The sequence below is a fragment of the Haemorhous mexicanus genome, chromosome 1, assembly GCF_027477595.1.
Source record: "Haemorhous mexicanus isolate bHaeMex1 chromosome 1, bHaeMex1.pri, whole genome shotgun sequence".
Taxonomy (NCBI): domain Eukaryota; kingdom Metazoa; phylum Chordata; class Aves; order Passeriformes; family Fringillidae; genus Haemorhous; species Haemorhous mexicanus.
In genome coordinates this window covers 29,142,626-29,157,597 of record NC_082341.1, presented here as the reverse complement: position 1 = coordinate 29,157,597, position 14,972 = coordinate 29,142,626, and the positions used below count along the sequence as shown (strand labels likewise).

The following is a 14,972-nucleotide window of genomic DNA, read 5'->3' as shown; positions in this document are numbered from 1 at the left end:
TCACTAAATGCGTTATCCTGATTTAAACCAGTTAAGAGCCGCCTTGGCGGCTACTGTAATTCCACTACACGGATGTTAAAAATAATTTTTAAAAAGCAAAACGACAACAACAAAAAAAGACAGGCCCAGACTTGCCAGGTTGTCCCCCAATCCACTAAATGCATTTGCAACGAAGCAAATGAAGATAAAGCAAATAAACAGCATGCTTCTTATTTTGAAGGGGCAGAGGGCAAGAGGGGAAACCTCCCTCTGCATCCAGCGTTGCTGGCACCGTGGGCGCCGGTGGGTTTGTTGCAGAACCGGCCGCCGATGCTGGGGCACCGCGTGAGGCTCTTGAGGGCAGCCGGGGCAGCGCCGCAGCCCATGGCGAGTGCCGGGGCGGTGGGCGCGGGCGAAGCGGGCGGATGACCCGCACCGGGACCCTCGGAACGGGGGAGCCCGGCGGGCGGCCCCTGCCCCGGCCCGTGTGGCCCCGCACACCGCCGCCCTCGCACCTGGGCTCGCAGGTGAGGTTCTGGAGAGAGGGCTCGGGGAAACGGGGCGGCGGTGGCCCCCACGCCCCCGGCCCCAGTGTCACCCCCCGCATGTCGCCTCACTTCTTTATTGCTCTCCCCCGCCCGCTGCCCCCGAGGGGCGGCAGGACCCCGAGCGGTCCCTCAGCCCCGACGGGGCGGTGATGGCCCTGCGGGGGCCGCGCGGTCGGGGGGCACCGCCGCCGGTCCGCCCGGGGCGGGGGGGCTCGGGGCAGCCGCGGCGGGAGGCGCGGCCCGCCCGGGGGCAGGGACGGGCGGCTGCGCCCCCGCGGAGCCGCCCCCCCGCAGGCCGCGGGTGCCCGGGGCGCGGGCGCGCAGCGCTGCCGCCCGCTGACGGAGCGGCTCGGAGCGGGGACGGCGCTGGCGTTTTGGAGGCAGTTTGCATGTGGTCAGTGCTGTGCTGCTGAGCCAGCCCCCAGCTCACATTACACACTACTGTATTTATAACCTCTCGAAGCTGTTTCCCCCTTCAAGCAGTTCTCTGGGACCACCTTCTATTGGCTTCAACCTCTCCCACTTCTTGACATCTGAGCGGCTCTGAGAACGGCTCATCTAGGTCCGAGTGTTTATGCAGCGGAGACTGGCCACTAGGGCTAAAGACCTGGATTATCTGAGCTCAGCTGCCTGCTGCAGAGTCTGTCGGTGCCGTTTTGGAAAAAAAAATCTCAGCCCCGATCTGTTTACAGTGAAAGTTGACAAAGGGTGGTGAAGTTGGATCTTTCCTAAACTCTCCTGCCTGGAACCTGAGACTTGCATGCCATGGATCACACACTCTTTGGCTGCCTGCGCAGCCCCCATGCCACTGCGCAGAGCTTGCACCCTTTCTCCCAGTCTTCTCTTGCCCTGCATGGAAGATCTGACCACATGTCCTACCCTGATCTGTCTTCTTCTTCTTCCTCTTGCATAATAGCGGGATACCCCAATGAGGAGGGCATGTTTGCCAGCCAACATCATAGGGGGCACCATCACCATCACCATCACCACCATCACCACCACCAGCAACAGCAGCACCAAGCTTTGCAGACGAACTGGCACATTCCTCAGATGTCGTCTCCTCCCGCCGCGGCCAGGCACAGCCTCTGCCTTCAGCCTGACTCAGGAGGACCCCCGGAGCTGGGCAGCAGCCCCCCTGTCCTGTGTTCGAACTCTTCCAGCCTGGGCACCAACACCCCCACGGGGGCAGCGTGTGCGCCAGGGGACTATGGCAGGCAGGCTCTGTCCCCGGTGGAAACAGAGAAGAGGTCCGGCAAAAGGAAAAGCGACAGCTCAGGTAAAGGTTCGCGCGTTCCCCAGCGGGGCGGGATCCCCGGGCGGCGGGGGTCTGGGGAAGCGGCGCGGTCAGGAGCCGCGGACCTGCTGCCGCTCGGCTGGGCTCGTTTAACTCGGCTCCTTTGGCCCGGCTCGGCTCAGCTCGGCTCGGCTCGGCTGGCCCGGCCACGGCCGCAGCTGTGCTCTCGCAGCCGGCTGACACCGGGCTGCCGGGTTGCCCCTTCCCACCAACGCGCTCTCGGGATCTCCATCACTAACGCAAGCTTTATTAAGGCTACGGGGGGAGAAATAGAAAGAAAAAATTCAGCACGTGATAGGGTATGAAATCAAGGTGGCGGTGGGGGAGAGTTTCCTACAGCCAAGGAAAGAAACGTTTGTAGTTTTGGTGCGGTTTTCAGCATCTGGTCCCGCGGCCCCCTCCCCCCTGCCCGATACGACACCTCTGCTTCAAAATTCAGAATCCAGCGCGCTCCTTCCCCTCCGCCCCTTCGCCGTGGAGCTGACTGCGGCTCCGAGGCGATTGCACAACGCTTGGAAGCTCTGCCTTGGAAGCGGGGATTCGGGAGAGGAGCTGATGCCTCGCTACCCTGTAGGATCTGAGTGAGCCTGCATCAAATCCTCAGCGTGAAGGGGCAAAATTTGGACTCTGTGAAGCAAACGGGTGAATGGGAGTTTCAGAAAGCTGCTTCACTTCAGTTTTCTGGTGGAGGGGACAGAGGAAAGGAAGGAGAAGTCTGCCTTTTAAAATCACAGTAATTCTTACTTAAAGGCGAGCACAAAAACATGTAGACCTGCAGTCATTCCAGAGCAATGATTTGGCATCAATGAATGGGCAAAAAACTTTGACATTATCTCTGCTTTCTAAAATAGCAAAGCCTGTCAAAGTCCTGCTCTGACAAAAGCCACTCGGCAAAGGCAACACAACTGATGGGACTTCCGTTAGGACACACATGAACCAGGGGGTCACCAAAAATATAGAGAAATGGGCAGGAGGCACTTGAAAGAGAGAGGGCTCAACTGATTCAAAACTCAAGAGCTGGCGTAGCAAATTATTTGTTATTACAGAAGAGAAAGTGAAAGGCTTTTCCAGATACGTATGAAGTTCACTACTGAAACCATAAACTCTTTAACTCAAAATGCTGTAAGCTTGGTAGAGAGGAAGCAACACAAAGGATTTAAAAAAAAATAACCCTCAAGAATACCATCACTTCCTTCATTGCCCATTATGTTAGCAAACATTTACAGTTACAATAACTCAGAAAGTATTTATCTGAATTTCATCTTACATAGCTGATATAGTTGCCGAAAACTCTTGTGTTTAAAGCTGTATTTAGTTCAAACACTGCTGGTAAAATCTTTTGTTTTGTCTTCTTTACTTTAAATGAGAAAAAGAATTATCTGATTTTTTGAGGTGTATGTACAGTCCTTGTTACAATTGAGAAAAAAACTGGATGCCTGCTGGTGTAAGGATTTATTGTATTTGTCGGTCTATTTAAAGCTAAAGGAAAAAAGGAAATTGGTCCCTTTCACTGTCAGGGAAGTATCTGAATCACTTTCTGTTTATTTCATTCTGCAATGCAAACCAAAAAAATACCAGTGAAGAAGGTTCTAAGCCTTACCCTGAAGTGACTGGAGTCGTCCACTGGATTAGTGGACAAGAGTTTGAGCCTTTAGCCACTGTTATGTTTATCTTGCAATGCACGCCGATCCTCACTTTCTAAGACTTTCTGAAGATCAAGGCAGGTAACTATTTCCTCCTCCCTTCCGCTAAGAAAAAAATACAACCATTTGCACAATTATGAATCTCTCAAAGTGAAAATAGATGTCTTTTGATAACAACTGCATAGCTGCTGTATGTTTGGTATTTCTTCAGGAAAAGCCTGCGTTTTGGACTGAATATTTAACCCCACCCCTTTATTAGTCCTGAACTCTGGTACTAGATAGTTAATGCTATTCTCATATATGGCAGCAAGAATTATTTTAATTTGCTGTGTTTCTATATTTGTCAACGATAATTGCCCCTCATTTGATTAAACATCATCGCCTTTATTTCTCATTAATCTTTTTTTTTAAACAAATGACTGTGCTTGAAAGAATTTATTCCATGCCTTCATCAGACTTGGAACTACTTCAATAGACATTTGTAAAAAATCCTAATAGTAAATAACTAAGAGGTGAAGAGAGAGAGAGAGTGCTTTGAGTTTCAGTGCCAGCATTCTGAGACAATTATTAATGCTCTTGCTTATTTACACATATATTTCCTCTTCTTAAGCATATCACTTAAAGCCACAGAATGCTCAGCATTTTCTTGAGCACTGAATCTGTTCCGCATTTCAGAGCCGAATTAACCTTAGGCTACCCCTTTCTTCCACTACTTAGCTTTTGTTTCTGTGTGTTTAAGATCACAAAGCTGAGTGTGTAGATAGTTTAAAGAATGTAAAACTTGATCATTCCTTGTATCATTTACCTTCCAAACAAGTAACTGTTTCTTAGCCGTATAGCTACTCTGAAAATTTACCAGAAGGGACACCCCATTTTACTTACGTGTTATGATTATGGGAGTGCAACGTTTTAAAATTATGAACAAAAATCCAGAGGGCAAACAGAATTTAGTAGGATGGACTGTGTGCTTTTCCCTGAAATTCATATATTGCGATGGAATGGGAAGACATAGAAACATTCTTCTCTAATCTGTTTCAGTTTCATTTGGGATTGAGAAAACCAGGTGAAATGGTCTCTCATGACAGTATAAACTGACTTACACTTTTCTTTAGCCCTAACCCAGATTTTAAGCAGTTTGGGAAGTTCCCATTGAAGATATTGCAAAGACAGCTACAGAGCAGGGTGAAGTTTTCAGCTGGTCTCGTTGCAAAGCTGCAGCTGTCAGTGTCTCCAAGTTTTGTAGTTGCTCTCTCATAATCTGCAGAACATTCCTTTCAACCTGCCTAGGCCCAGAAGTGGGTCGGTAAAGCTGCCTGTGAATTGAGGAGTGGTGCATACAAATCTTTACGTGTTAATGTTTTGCAGTGAATAGTTGCATCTGCATCCTCACCTTTGTAACTCAGCTCTTTGGATGTCAAGGCTGTACGAGCAGAGAGACAATACTAAATTTGAGAGCTGGTTACAAATGAAATAGCTTATTTTAAAGTGCCCTAATGGTCAGAATTATCTGTGTGCTAATGAGGTGCGGATGAAAACCATGCTGAGTGTATAGAAAACATATTCTTGGAGTGCTTTGCTGCTTTGTGGTATGAGTTGTTCTATATGGAATATTTTGGATTTTTCTAATGCTTCTCCTTCTCATTACTTGCCTGTGAGTTTCAGGGCCATTTTATTTCTGTTTATTATAAAGTAGGTTTTGATTCTCAGATGATGCAGAACACAGAGGTTGCAAAGCTACTTCTGTGATTGCCTAAGTTACGTTACTTAGGTCCAAGTTTTCTTAAGACTTCAGTCAGGAAAAAAACATATTAATGCCTATATAGGAAGTGGTATCTAGATTTACTGAGAAATATGAAAAAAGAGTGAATCTGGTAGCCTTAAGGAAGTAAAAAATGCTATGGTGAAAAAAAACATCTGTACTATGCTGAAAAGATCAGGGGGAGGCTGAGTACAGTTGAAGGAGTTCTAAGCAATACAGCTATTCAAACATTAAATTGAAAGAGAGAAATATATAAGGAAATTGCATTCCTGTTAAAGTCTAGTGTAATTAAACACTTCCCCTCAGGCATGAAAAGCCTTTTTTAAAAAAAAAAGAAACCAAATTTCACCATGAGAAAATGTTTTCTGTGTGGCACAGGTTTCCAAGTAAAGGCTAGCAGGTAATAAAAATTATTCATTTTTTTAAATGTATTTATGACAGTAGCATGTAGAAAAGCATTTCAGGAATCCACTGTTTCAACAGTTCGGCGAAGTGTTTCAATACCTGTTCTGGTGGGTTTTGTTCATTGACAAGTCACATGAATAAAAACAATACTTTTTCCCCCCTGAGTTTTAATATTTTATAACCTACCTATTCCCTAAATGCAAGCAGCAAAAAGTTGTATCTCCAGGGAATTTATTTAAACACATCTAAATATCATAAATCATATGTACTTGTTTGAAATGGTGTCTAAAAAGCAGGTCATTTTGATAAATGATTATAAATACTCTGAAATCTTGAGTTTTGAGGACTTTTGATTGGTTTCTGAAACATGTCAGTAAGAAAAATGAGCTGCACGCTTGTAGTCAAAAAGCACTGTGCAACTGATTCATCAATATGTCTCTGCTTTTCAGTGTGGTTGTAAACAGAAACAAGAAAAAATACATAATAAAGCATAGTTTTTCTGGAAAGAGTTAATTTGTTTGGTATCTCGTATAAAAGCATCACTTACCCAACAACAACAACAAACAAAAACCCTGTAGATTTTATAAATGAAACAATTTCAAAATCCGACGAATAACATGCACACTTTTAGGAGAAAACCTTCAAGACTGATAGCTTATCAAATAATGGGCTTACTAGTGAGCTACGTGCTGAATTGTTTTAATAGATGAACTTGCAAGAAGTTCACTTTCATCCTCAGGAAATATAACCAGGAACTTTTCTAATACTAAAATTTTGAAAGACTCTTTTGCTGATACATTTTCAAAATTCTTTGCCTCTAGCCAAAGAAGAATTTTGTGTGGACAAAAAGAAAGAAAAAAGAACTATGTGTGGCTCCTAGTTATGCATTTCTATCTGTTTGTATAAAAGATTCAGGAGGATTTACACTTCTTCTCCCCCTCCTCGTCAATCCACCCTTTTAGAAACACGGGAAGGCCGATCCAGACCTTCACGGGATCACAAATGTTTTTGTGAGAAGGTCCATTGACTCCAGTGAAACCACTGAAGTGCTCAAGGTTTTTTAAGCAATCAGAGCTTAATTCTTTTACATAGGCATTAAAGAAAAGTGCTTTATAATGTAGATATTTATTGAAAAAATGTTCGGATTGCCTGATTGTTTGAAAATTGCCAATTGAGCATTTTATATACACATTGAATTTTAACTGCATTGGTTTTAACATCCTAGGAAAAAATTTGTCCTAACATATCTAGTGTGACTTCTTTAGTATTTTCTAATGTAAGAAATCAGATTGAGTGGGAGTTTTTTTGTGTTTTTGCCAATTTTAGACATGCCAACTGTTTATTATATGTTTTTTAATTGAGCTTTTTAATCTGCATATTGTTTGTCGTGTGGAAATACTCGTTCTTTAGTGATGCAATGACTTCATATGCTCTATCTCAATTCCTCAAGAGTAGGATTGAGCTCTGTGTCTTGAAATTCAAAGGCAGGTAACATTATCTTTGCTTCTGTCTGCTGATGCCCTAATATAGCTCACTGGATTATTGCTTTCAAAGACACTGTTACTTGGCAGTATGAATAGTTGCCGTAGCATGTTTCTCTCAGTAGCAAAATGTACTCTACCAAGCCGTTTTGTAAGTATCCAGAAAGGAAGCAAAATAAATCTGGTTTCATCTGCTAGACTGAGCAAAGTTTAAACCCATCAGTAAAACATAGTTATGGTGGGGTAGGATTCAACCCTCACTTTTGCAAGGCTACCCTGTGTCCTTGTTCTAATATACTTAAGAATGCAACTTGAAAGGATGTGAAAGGAAATTCATATTTTTAAAATATAAATACTTGCATATGTCGCTAATAAGGTTTCTAACTGAAATAGCGTGGTGTTAGAGAATTTTGATAAACAGTGCTGGAGGCTACTTCATTACATCAGTGCACAGCTGGGCACTGAACCCAGTCCTATGATCTGTCTCAAGCCTGTGCCCTGTCCTTTTATGACTGTTTGCCCAACTTATATAATGGCCATACCAGTGCTTTCCTTCCATTTGGAAAATACTGTAAACTTTTATGAAACTAAAAGCTTTGTGTGCGTGTGTGCGCGTACATGCTTTTTATTTTTAGTAGGCTGTAAAGACTTACAGATCTGCATCACAATTTCTCTAGTACTGCTAGTTGCAGAGTACGAGCAAGATGGTGCACAGCCACCCTGCAGAAAAAGCCTTCCTCCTGCTACTCAGCAGTGCAATTGCATCACCTTTACCAGCATGAGCTGTGTGACTGCACACACGGCCAGAAGTCATTTGACTTCTGCGGTGAGTGTCTGCGGTCTTCCATGAGCACGTAGATGCTTTTCTATTGTGTTTAATGAAAACCTGAATTCAAAAATAGCCTGATGCCATTGTGCTGGGTGTCTGCAGTCTAGTCCTAGATTTTAAGTATTTGAATCAGTAAAAAGAAAGTTACTGAAATAAATGGTTTATGAACAGACATGCTAGGGAAAATTTCATCAGGAAGATACGGATGACAAAACTCCTACTGATTTATGTTAGGACCGCCAGATTTTAAGTTGTGAGTTCTTACTCTAAACGTAGTTTGGCTTGGGAGAAGGAGATAGACCAGTTAGCCATAGGAGTGCTTAAGTTTTTTTGTTATACGCTGTCTTGAATTCTTCCAGCGGCAAATACGACAGAAGAATGCTTGTTTAAAAAACCACTGCTGCCATTGGTCTTGGCTTCCTAGCATGTGTTGTCCTTGTTATTTATGAATACATATTACAAAATCTATGTCTTTTGATAAGTTTACCTACACCATATCCATTAAAAATAATATTTAATAGACAATAGTATAAATCACAATGATGTTGTTTTACTCTGCAAATTTTGTACATGCATCTGTAACTTCACTAATGCAGAGTTGCATCACTGCATCCTAACATTCAATGATTGATGCAAAGCGCAAAAACCCCACATTTAAAAAACGGTATATAGTAGTAGACAGTGTACTGCAATGCATGAAAGTTTTCTTCTGAAGTCTTCTATTAAACACTATAAATAGACCACTTAGGTTGTCAAAATTCTACTTGCTAACATCAGTAATATTAAAGATATAATGCTCACTGTAGATTAGAAAGGATACCTTTTATTCAAGATCTTGGACCTACAGAAGATACTAAGGCACTCCCTATTCAGAATGTGAATTGATTTTCTATACGGAATTGTAAAGTTTTACAAATAGTTTTGGAGATAGGTCAGTTGTCTGAAATTTGTACATATTAATAAACAGACATATGATTATATGCCAAAAGAGAAATCTATAATAATATTTGGAAATTTGATACTGAATATTTTATCCCTGGAGCTTCTTACTCAATGCAATGGAAAAATAAAGTAGTCTGAACTTTGTATTGAAAATTACCTGTGCTGAACAAACCTCACAAAAAAACATCTATGAGAAGTTAATGGTCATGTGAAAGAAAGTCATATTGTACTCGATTCTCTATTTTCTTTTGTTTTTCTTTAATGAATGAAACAAAATCATTGATGAAACCAAAGAAGTAAGTCTCAAAGCAAAGAATGAAATCTTTAATTTATGATAGAAGAGAATAGTTTTACTAAACCAATAAAATCCAGTGGATTATGAAAATCCAGTGGATTTTTCTTTTCTTTTTTTCTCTCTCTTTTTATTTCTCTCTTTTTCTCTTTCTCTCTGTATTGCGCTCTTTCTCTTGCTTTTTCACTCTCCTCTCCTCTCCTCTCCTCTCCTCTCCTCTCCTCTCCTCTCCTCTCCTCTCCTCTCCTCTCCTCTCCTCTCCTCTCCTCTCCTCTCCTCTCCTCTCCTCTCCTCTCCTCTCCTCTCCTCTCCTCTCCTCTCCTCTCCTCGAGTTTCCTCTCCTCTCCTCTTTCCTTCTCTTCTGCTTTCCTCTTTCCTTCTCTTCTGCTTTCGTCTCCTTTGCTGCTCCTCGGACTAAAGAAAAACTGGTTGATTGAACATTATTTTATAGCAAATAGGATATGAAAAACTAAAACTGAAACAGATTACTGCAATCTTTTAAAAGTCCTTCTTCTTTCTGCATTCTCTCAGATCTCTAATAGCTATTTCTTATTTTTAGAGAGTCTGGACAAATGCTGCCTTACATAAACTGTCAGATGCACTTCTGTATCCTCTGCCACTATTGTGAGTTTTAATTCTTAGATTGTGATCTTACCATGATTGTAGTATGCATTTAATTTTGTATGTTGGGAGATGAATGAAACCTCGGGAAGCTGAAGTCAAAACTAGCTATTGAGTGGAGCCAGGACTTCACAGCTGAAGTAGTCATGAAGTAGTACTTTGATATGAACAGTGCCGAAGTTAAGTGTATGTTTACACATTTTGGTGAATTGAGGGCATTAGTCACTTAAATTTACCAAGCGGAAAAAACTGTTTCCCACTTTGGTCCTCCTAAAAATAGATACTAAAAAAATCTGTTGGACATATGTGGGCTGAAAATATAGCTCTGAAGAGAGTTGAATGAACTGTGGGATTTTCTACCTGCCAAGCAAAAAATGGCATATTCTAGATACATGCAATATATCCTGAGTGTGCATGGGGGCCTCTTTGGCAGAGGGTGTTTTGACACGGTGGGTGAGGCTCCTCAGGCACATTGGTCTCAATAGCTTTTCAAGCCTTTTATTATCTTTCATCTGGTGGAGAATACCAGAACACTGTAGGCTCCATAGAATATGTGGACAAGTAAAAACTACGCATTAAAATGTGCTTATTACTATCAAAAGAATGGTAGGAACAGTGACTAGATGTCTCCCAAATTTGTGAAAATATCTGTTTGGTTTACAGAAGAAAAAAGAATTTAAGTCAGATGTGTTGATAGGCTAAACGACAACATATTTTGTGAGGCTTTGGTACACTGTATTGCTAAAAATGGTGTGAATAGAAGCCTGGGCAGCTACAGCGATGTTGACCACTCAAAGATTTCTTGTAAAACTGTGCTTAGAATGCCAAGTAGTATTTTCTGCCAGAAGAAAGCAGCAGTATAATTGGGGCTTAAGCACATTCACGCCTTTCAAAGTTATATTTTCAGAACTAGACATTAAAGCCTAGTAAAAGTCTGCGATTCATACCCCCCTTATGTAGGGCTTAGGAAGAGCTGAGAACGTTGCAAGTTCTTTGCAGTTTGGTTTGATTGACTCAGAATTGACATAGTAATATTAAGCTCTTTCCCCCCCCTGTTCCTATATTCTTATTTTGGGAGTACCACAATGACCTCAAGCTGCAGCTGTGTCTCAAGTCTTAGCGTTCCTGAGAACATTAGAACAATACACACTAATGGTCTCACTCCTGGCTCCCTCTCCCTCCTTCCCTCCCTCTCTCTCCCCCTATTTCTTTTTTTACACAAGTCTATTTCTGAAGGACTGTGTGACTATATAGCCTTTCAATTTCCATTCATCCATGCAAAATGACAACTCTCTTAGTTTCAAAAGAAAAAATACGACCCTCTACCTTAATCAGATTTCCTTTAGATGTAACCTACAATAACTTAAGAACTGCAGTGACCTGCTAAATAAGGTAATATAATGTTAGTTATATTAGTCAATGCAAGATGAAACAGTTATGAGTCAGATAAAAATAGAAGGCTTCATTAGCAGTTGTTCTAGGCGTATCTTGAATCTGCAGAATTATTTCTTTTTTTGTATTATTAGCACTTCAATTTACATGATTTTGTAATACCTTATTGGGTCAATAAAGAGAGTGACAATTCTGTCTGTATTATTTGTTTTTTATGAAATAATATATTGTTATTAAAATATATTAGCATATGCAACATCTTAAATTCTAAATTTAAAAAAAATGATGTGAACATGCACAGGAGAAAAAGCTGGAGAGAAGAGCGCAAACAATTTTGATTGCTCCATATTATAAAGAAATATTCTGCTGAACTGTCTTGTAGTTTGGCTTAGTTTTGCATTTTAATTTTTACTTCACTCATTCTGACTCCTTTGCTTTTACACTTCAATACATTGCCACAACTTTATGAGGCAAACATCTTTATTACTTTAACAAGAGGGTATGTACAGAAATCTAACAGTATTCAAACCCTATAAACCTATCTTTATTTCACTGGTTCCAAACTGAAATGTAGACAAAGACAGAAGCCATCAATTGAGTTTGCAGGCTGCCGGCATGAGAAATATTAGAGATTTCAGATTTTTGTATTTGCATATTGGGAACATAATAATAATAAACATATTGGGAACATTTGCCAGACATGACACCCAAACAAACCCTTTTTTTGGATAGAGGTTGTGTGTTTCAAGTACAGTGGCTAAAAACGTCCAGCCATTTTAAAGTACGTTTAGTGAAATATAACTTAGAGAATGACCCAGTCCTTCAAAATTCTTGGGAAAGCCACTTCCTTTCCTCCTGCAGAAGTCACAGCTTTGCCAGTCTGTTACTCTAATTCTGACACAGCTTAGGTTACTGTGTATAATTTTTCTGGAATTAACAGTCTGATGTTGACAAAGTTAAGCACAAGCATGTCAGTTACTACCCTCTTGTTGATTCCTTCAGCTCGATGCTGTGCAGGTAAGAAATTCATCATTACACCACGTATGGGTAGATACCCTGAAAATATTATTATTTATGGAGGCTCTGGCTTATCTTGTGTATTTTGAGCATGTTTCCACAGCTAATTGATAGCCTTAATTCACACAAAAACTGAAAGATGCATCCATGTTAACTGTGAAACTTTTGGTTTGTTTTCTTATGTAGACAACTGGAAAGCTCGGTGTTACCCATGTAGTGGAGTCTGGCTGCATCTTATTGCTGGCCTGTTAATTAAAAGGACTTTGTTAACCTAACAGCAGAGTCTTGCAACAAAAATCAGATTTGAAATCTACAAAGAGGTGGAAATGAAAGAAGTATTGCTCCTATCTGAGGTGTTAATACAAACCTACATGGAGCCTTCCTAGTTCAGAAGATATTTGGAGGGGAGTACATATTCCCTAAATACCTCTGGAAGAGTATTTCTGTGAGTTTTGGGACTGAAACAAGTCTAGGGAATATGTGTGTCCTCTTGGACAACAAGCACAAAAAAGGAGGTCTCACTAGTCAGCCTTTGCACCTTCCCTGCCATGTCATTTAATGGCCCATATATCTCTGCTCTCTGTAAAGCCGAACTTTATGTGGTAAAGGTCGGTTTCTTTACAAAAGCAGACAGCATTTCCTTTCCTTCCAGGGCAAGAATGCACAGATGTAGGAAAAAAATGAGACCTAGGGTGAGCGCAAAGCATCTTTTGCAGGCATAAAAACCCCCTTTGTCCTTGGTTTCCCCAGTGCAAGGCCATGGGCTACTGCTTTTTCTGACCAGGTTGAGAACTATGATTTAGAAGAACTTATTTTGCTGTGAGACTTTGCAGGATGTTTTTTTTTTTTTTTTTGTCTTCTCTCTGTCCAACATGTTTTGAGATTGTTTTGCAAATGACTTACTCTACTTAGCAGAAATTAAATCCTGTTTTTTCTGCCCTAGTCCTCTCCCAGCTCTTATTTTAAGCCTGCCAAAACCAAAGCTGATGAGATGATCATACCTTTCAATCACAAGCTTTTGAAATTTCTTTCCTAGAATCATTCTTCTGGTTCTACTTTGTATTCTCAGAGCTAAACTAATTTCACTGCAAGTTGTTGCCCAGTGCCTCAGTCAATATTTTAGATCCTGTTTCTTACCTACCTCAACATTTTCTCCATGCTGTCTTAACCGTGTTCTTCCTTTTTCCATTCACACTTTTCTCTGTCTTCAGTATGGCTCACATACATGCAAGAAACATCTAAAAACAATATTCTGTCATTATCCATTGTCACCAAGCTGTCATCTCTTTTACCATGAACTTTTTTTTGATAACTGTAGGTCCGTCATGGCTCTTCTGTGGACTTACGGTCTGTAAGAAAAGTGTGCAAGTGAACACAAAAAAATTAAAAATAGAGAACAAAAAAAAGGCCCTTCATATGCCCTCTCTTCTTTAGAGGTTCTTATTCCAAAAGGGTGTGCACCACAAAGATTCTGTAAACAGCTGCAGCAAAAGTCAAGCAGGACCCAGACCTGACAATACTGGCATTTAGTATCAAATAACAGTGATGTACCCAGTGTTGAGCAGAGCTGTGTGTAAAAACAAAGTACTTGAAACTAAGCCAAATGTGTGAAAAAAAAATTAGCTTTCATAAAATGCACTCTTTTAACTTCAAAAATTTAGGTAATTACTTGTGGCAGAAGGAATGTGGTTCAAAGACAGTAAAGTCTTATTTTGAAGGGGCCTGTAAAGTCTTTAAATAGCATTGGCAAATTGTTCTTTTACTTCAGTTTTCTGTAAGAAGAATTTTGGAAACAGTAAAATATTTTTATGTGATTCCATTTCACTGATATAATAGACATGAACATATATACATGTATCTTGGGTATGTGTATATGCATTATATATATATATATATATATATATATATATAAATATATATATATAACATCTAAAATAACAGTAGATGGGGACCTGGATAGTTCATGTGATTTGACTGGTTTAGCATTTGGTTATACTGGGTTATTATATTTCTAAACATGTCTTAAAACCAGTTTGGGAAGGAGGAGGAATCTTCAGGAAGGGAGAGAAAAGAAAAGTTCTGATGATACCTTTTGAATGCTTGGGCTTGGCAAGTTTTCAATTACTTTCAGTGTCTAGAGTTTTTCAGTGTAATATCAGCAAATAGAATCCATGGTAAAATTACAGAATATCAAATCTAAACTCTGGAGCCATAAATTCACATGAGGATCAGCTCATAAGATTGGCTGCTTTAGGGCTAGTCTCCAGTGGGCATTTCTTCCATATCAAAAAAATCACCATACAGTTTGGCACAACCTTCAGGCTCGATGAAGAGGGTTTTATTCCAGGACGGAAGGAGACAAAACCAGTACTTGCCAGAATTGAGGTGCATTTGCAGAGTAGGATGGAGACAGTTTTACAGCTTTTGTCTCAACTCTTCTCTTCTCTTCTCTTCTCTTCTCTTCTCTTGCTAGGAGTAAATCTCTTTGGGATTTTGGTAAGAGCTCTGTCAACTTTTTAGAGGAGGAAAGGAGGAGATGCTAACAAACCTATAAGTGTGTTTCGTCAGTAACTCACATTTCTGGAGTGCACATAGGAATCTAACTATTTGAGAAGACATAAAAAAAAAAAAGACAAATGGTCTTCTGGTCAAAATTTAAGAAAAAAAAAATTAGAAAAGTTATAGACTCCTGACAGTGATGGCGTCCTTCTCCCTTCCCCCACCACTCATCAGCAAGCTGATGTTTCCAGCAACTTCAAAAACAGAAGAC

General features: G+C 40.8%; 1 protein-coding gene across 1 annotated transcript in view; it reads left to right on the top strand.

Annotated features, from left to right (window-relative positions):
• The first annotated feature begins 906 nt into the window (after positions 1 to 906).
• MEOX2 (mesenchyme homeobox 2) overlaps positions 907 to 14,972 on the top strand; it is a 52,468-nt gene continuing 38,402 nt past the window's right edge. The window contains exon 1 of the mRNA XM_059844077.1: positions 907 to 1,803. Coding sequence (XP_059700060.1) covers positions 1,293 to 1,803 — 511 coding nt within the window. The 5' untranslated portion in view covers positions 907 to 1,292. The remainder of the gene's footprint in view (positions 1,804 to 14,972) is intronic.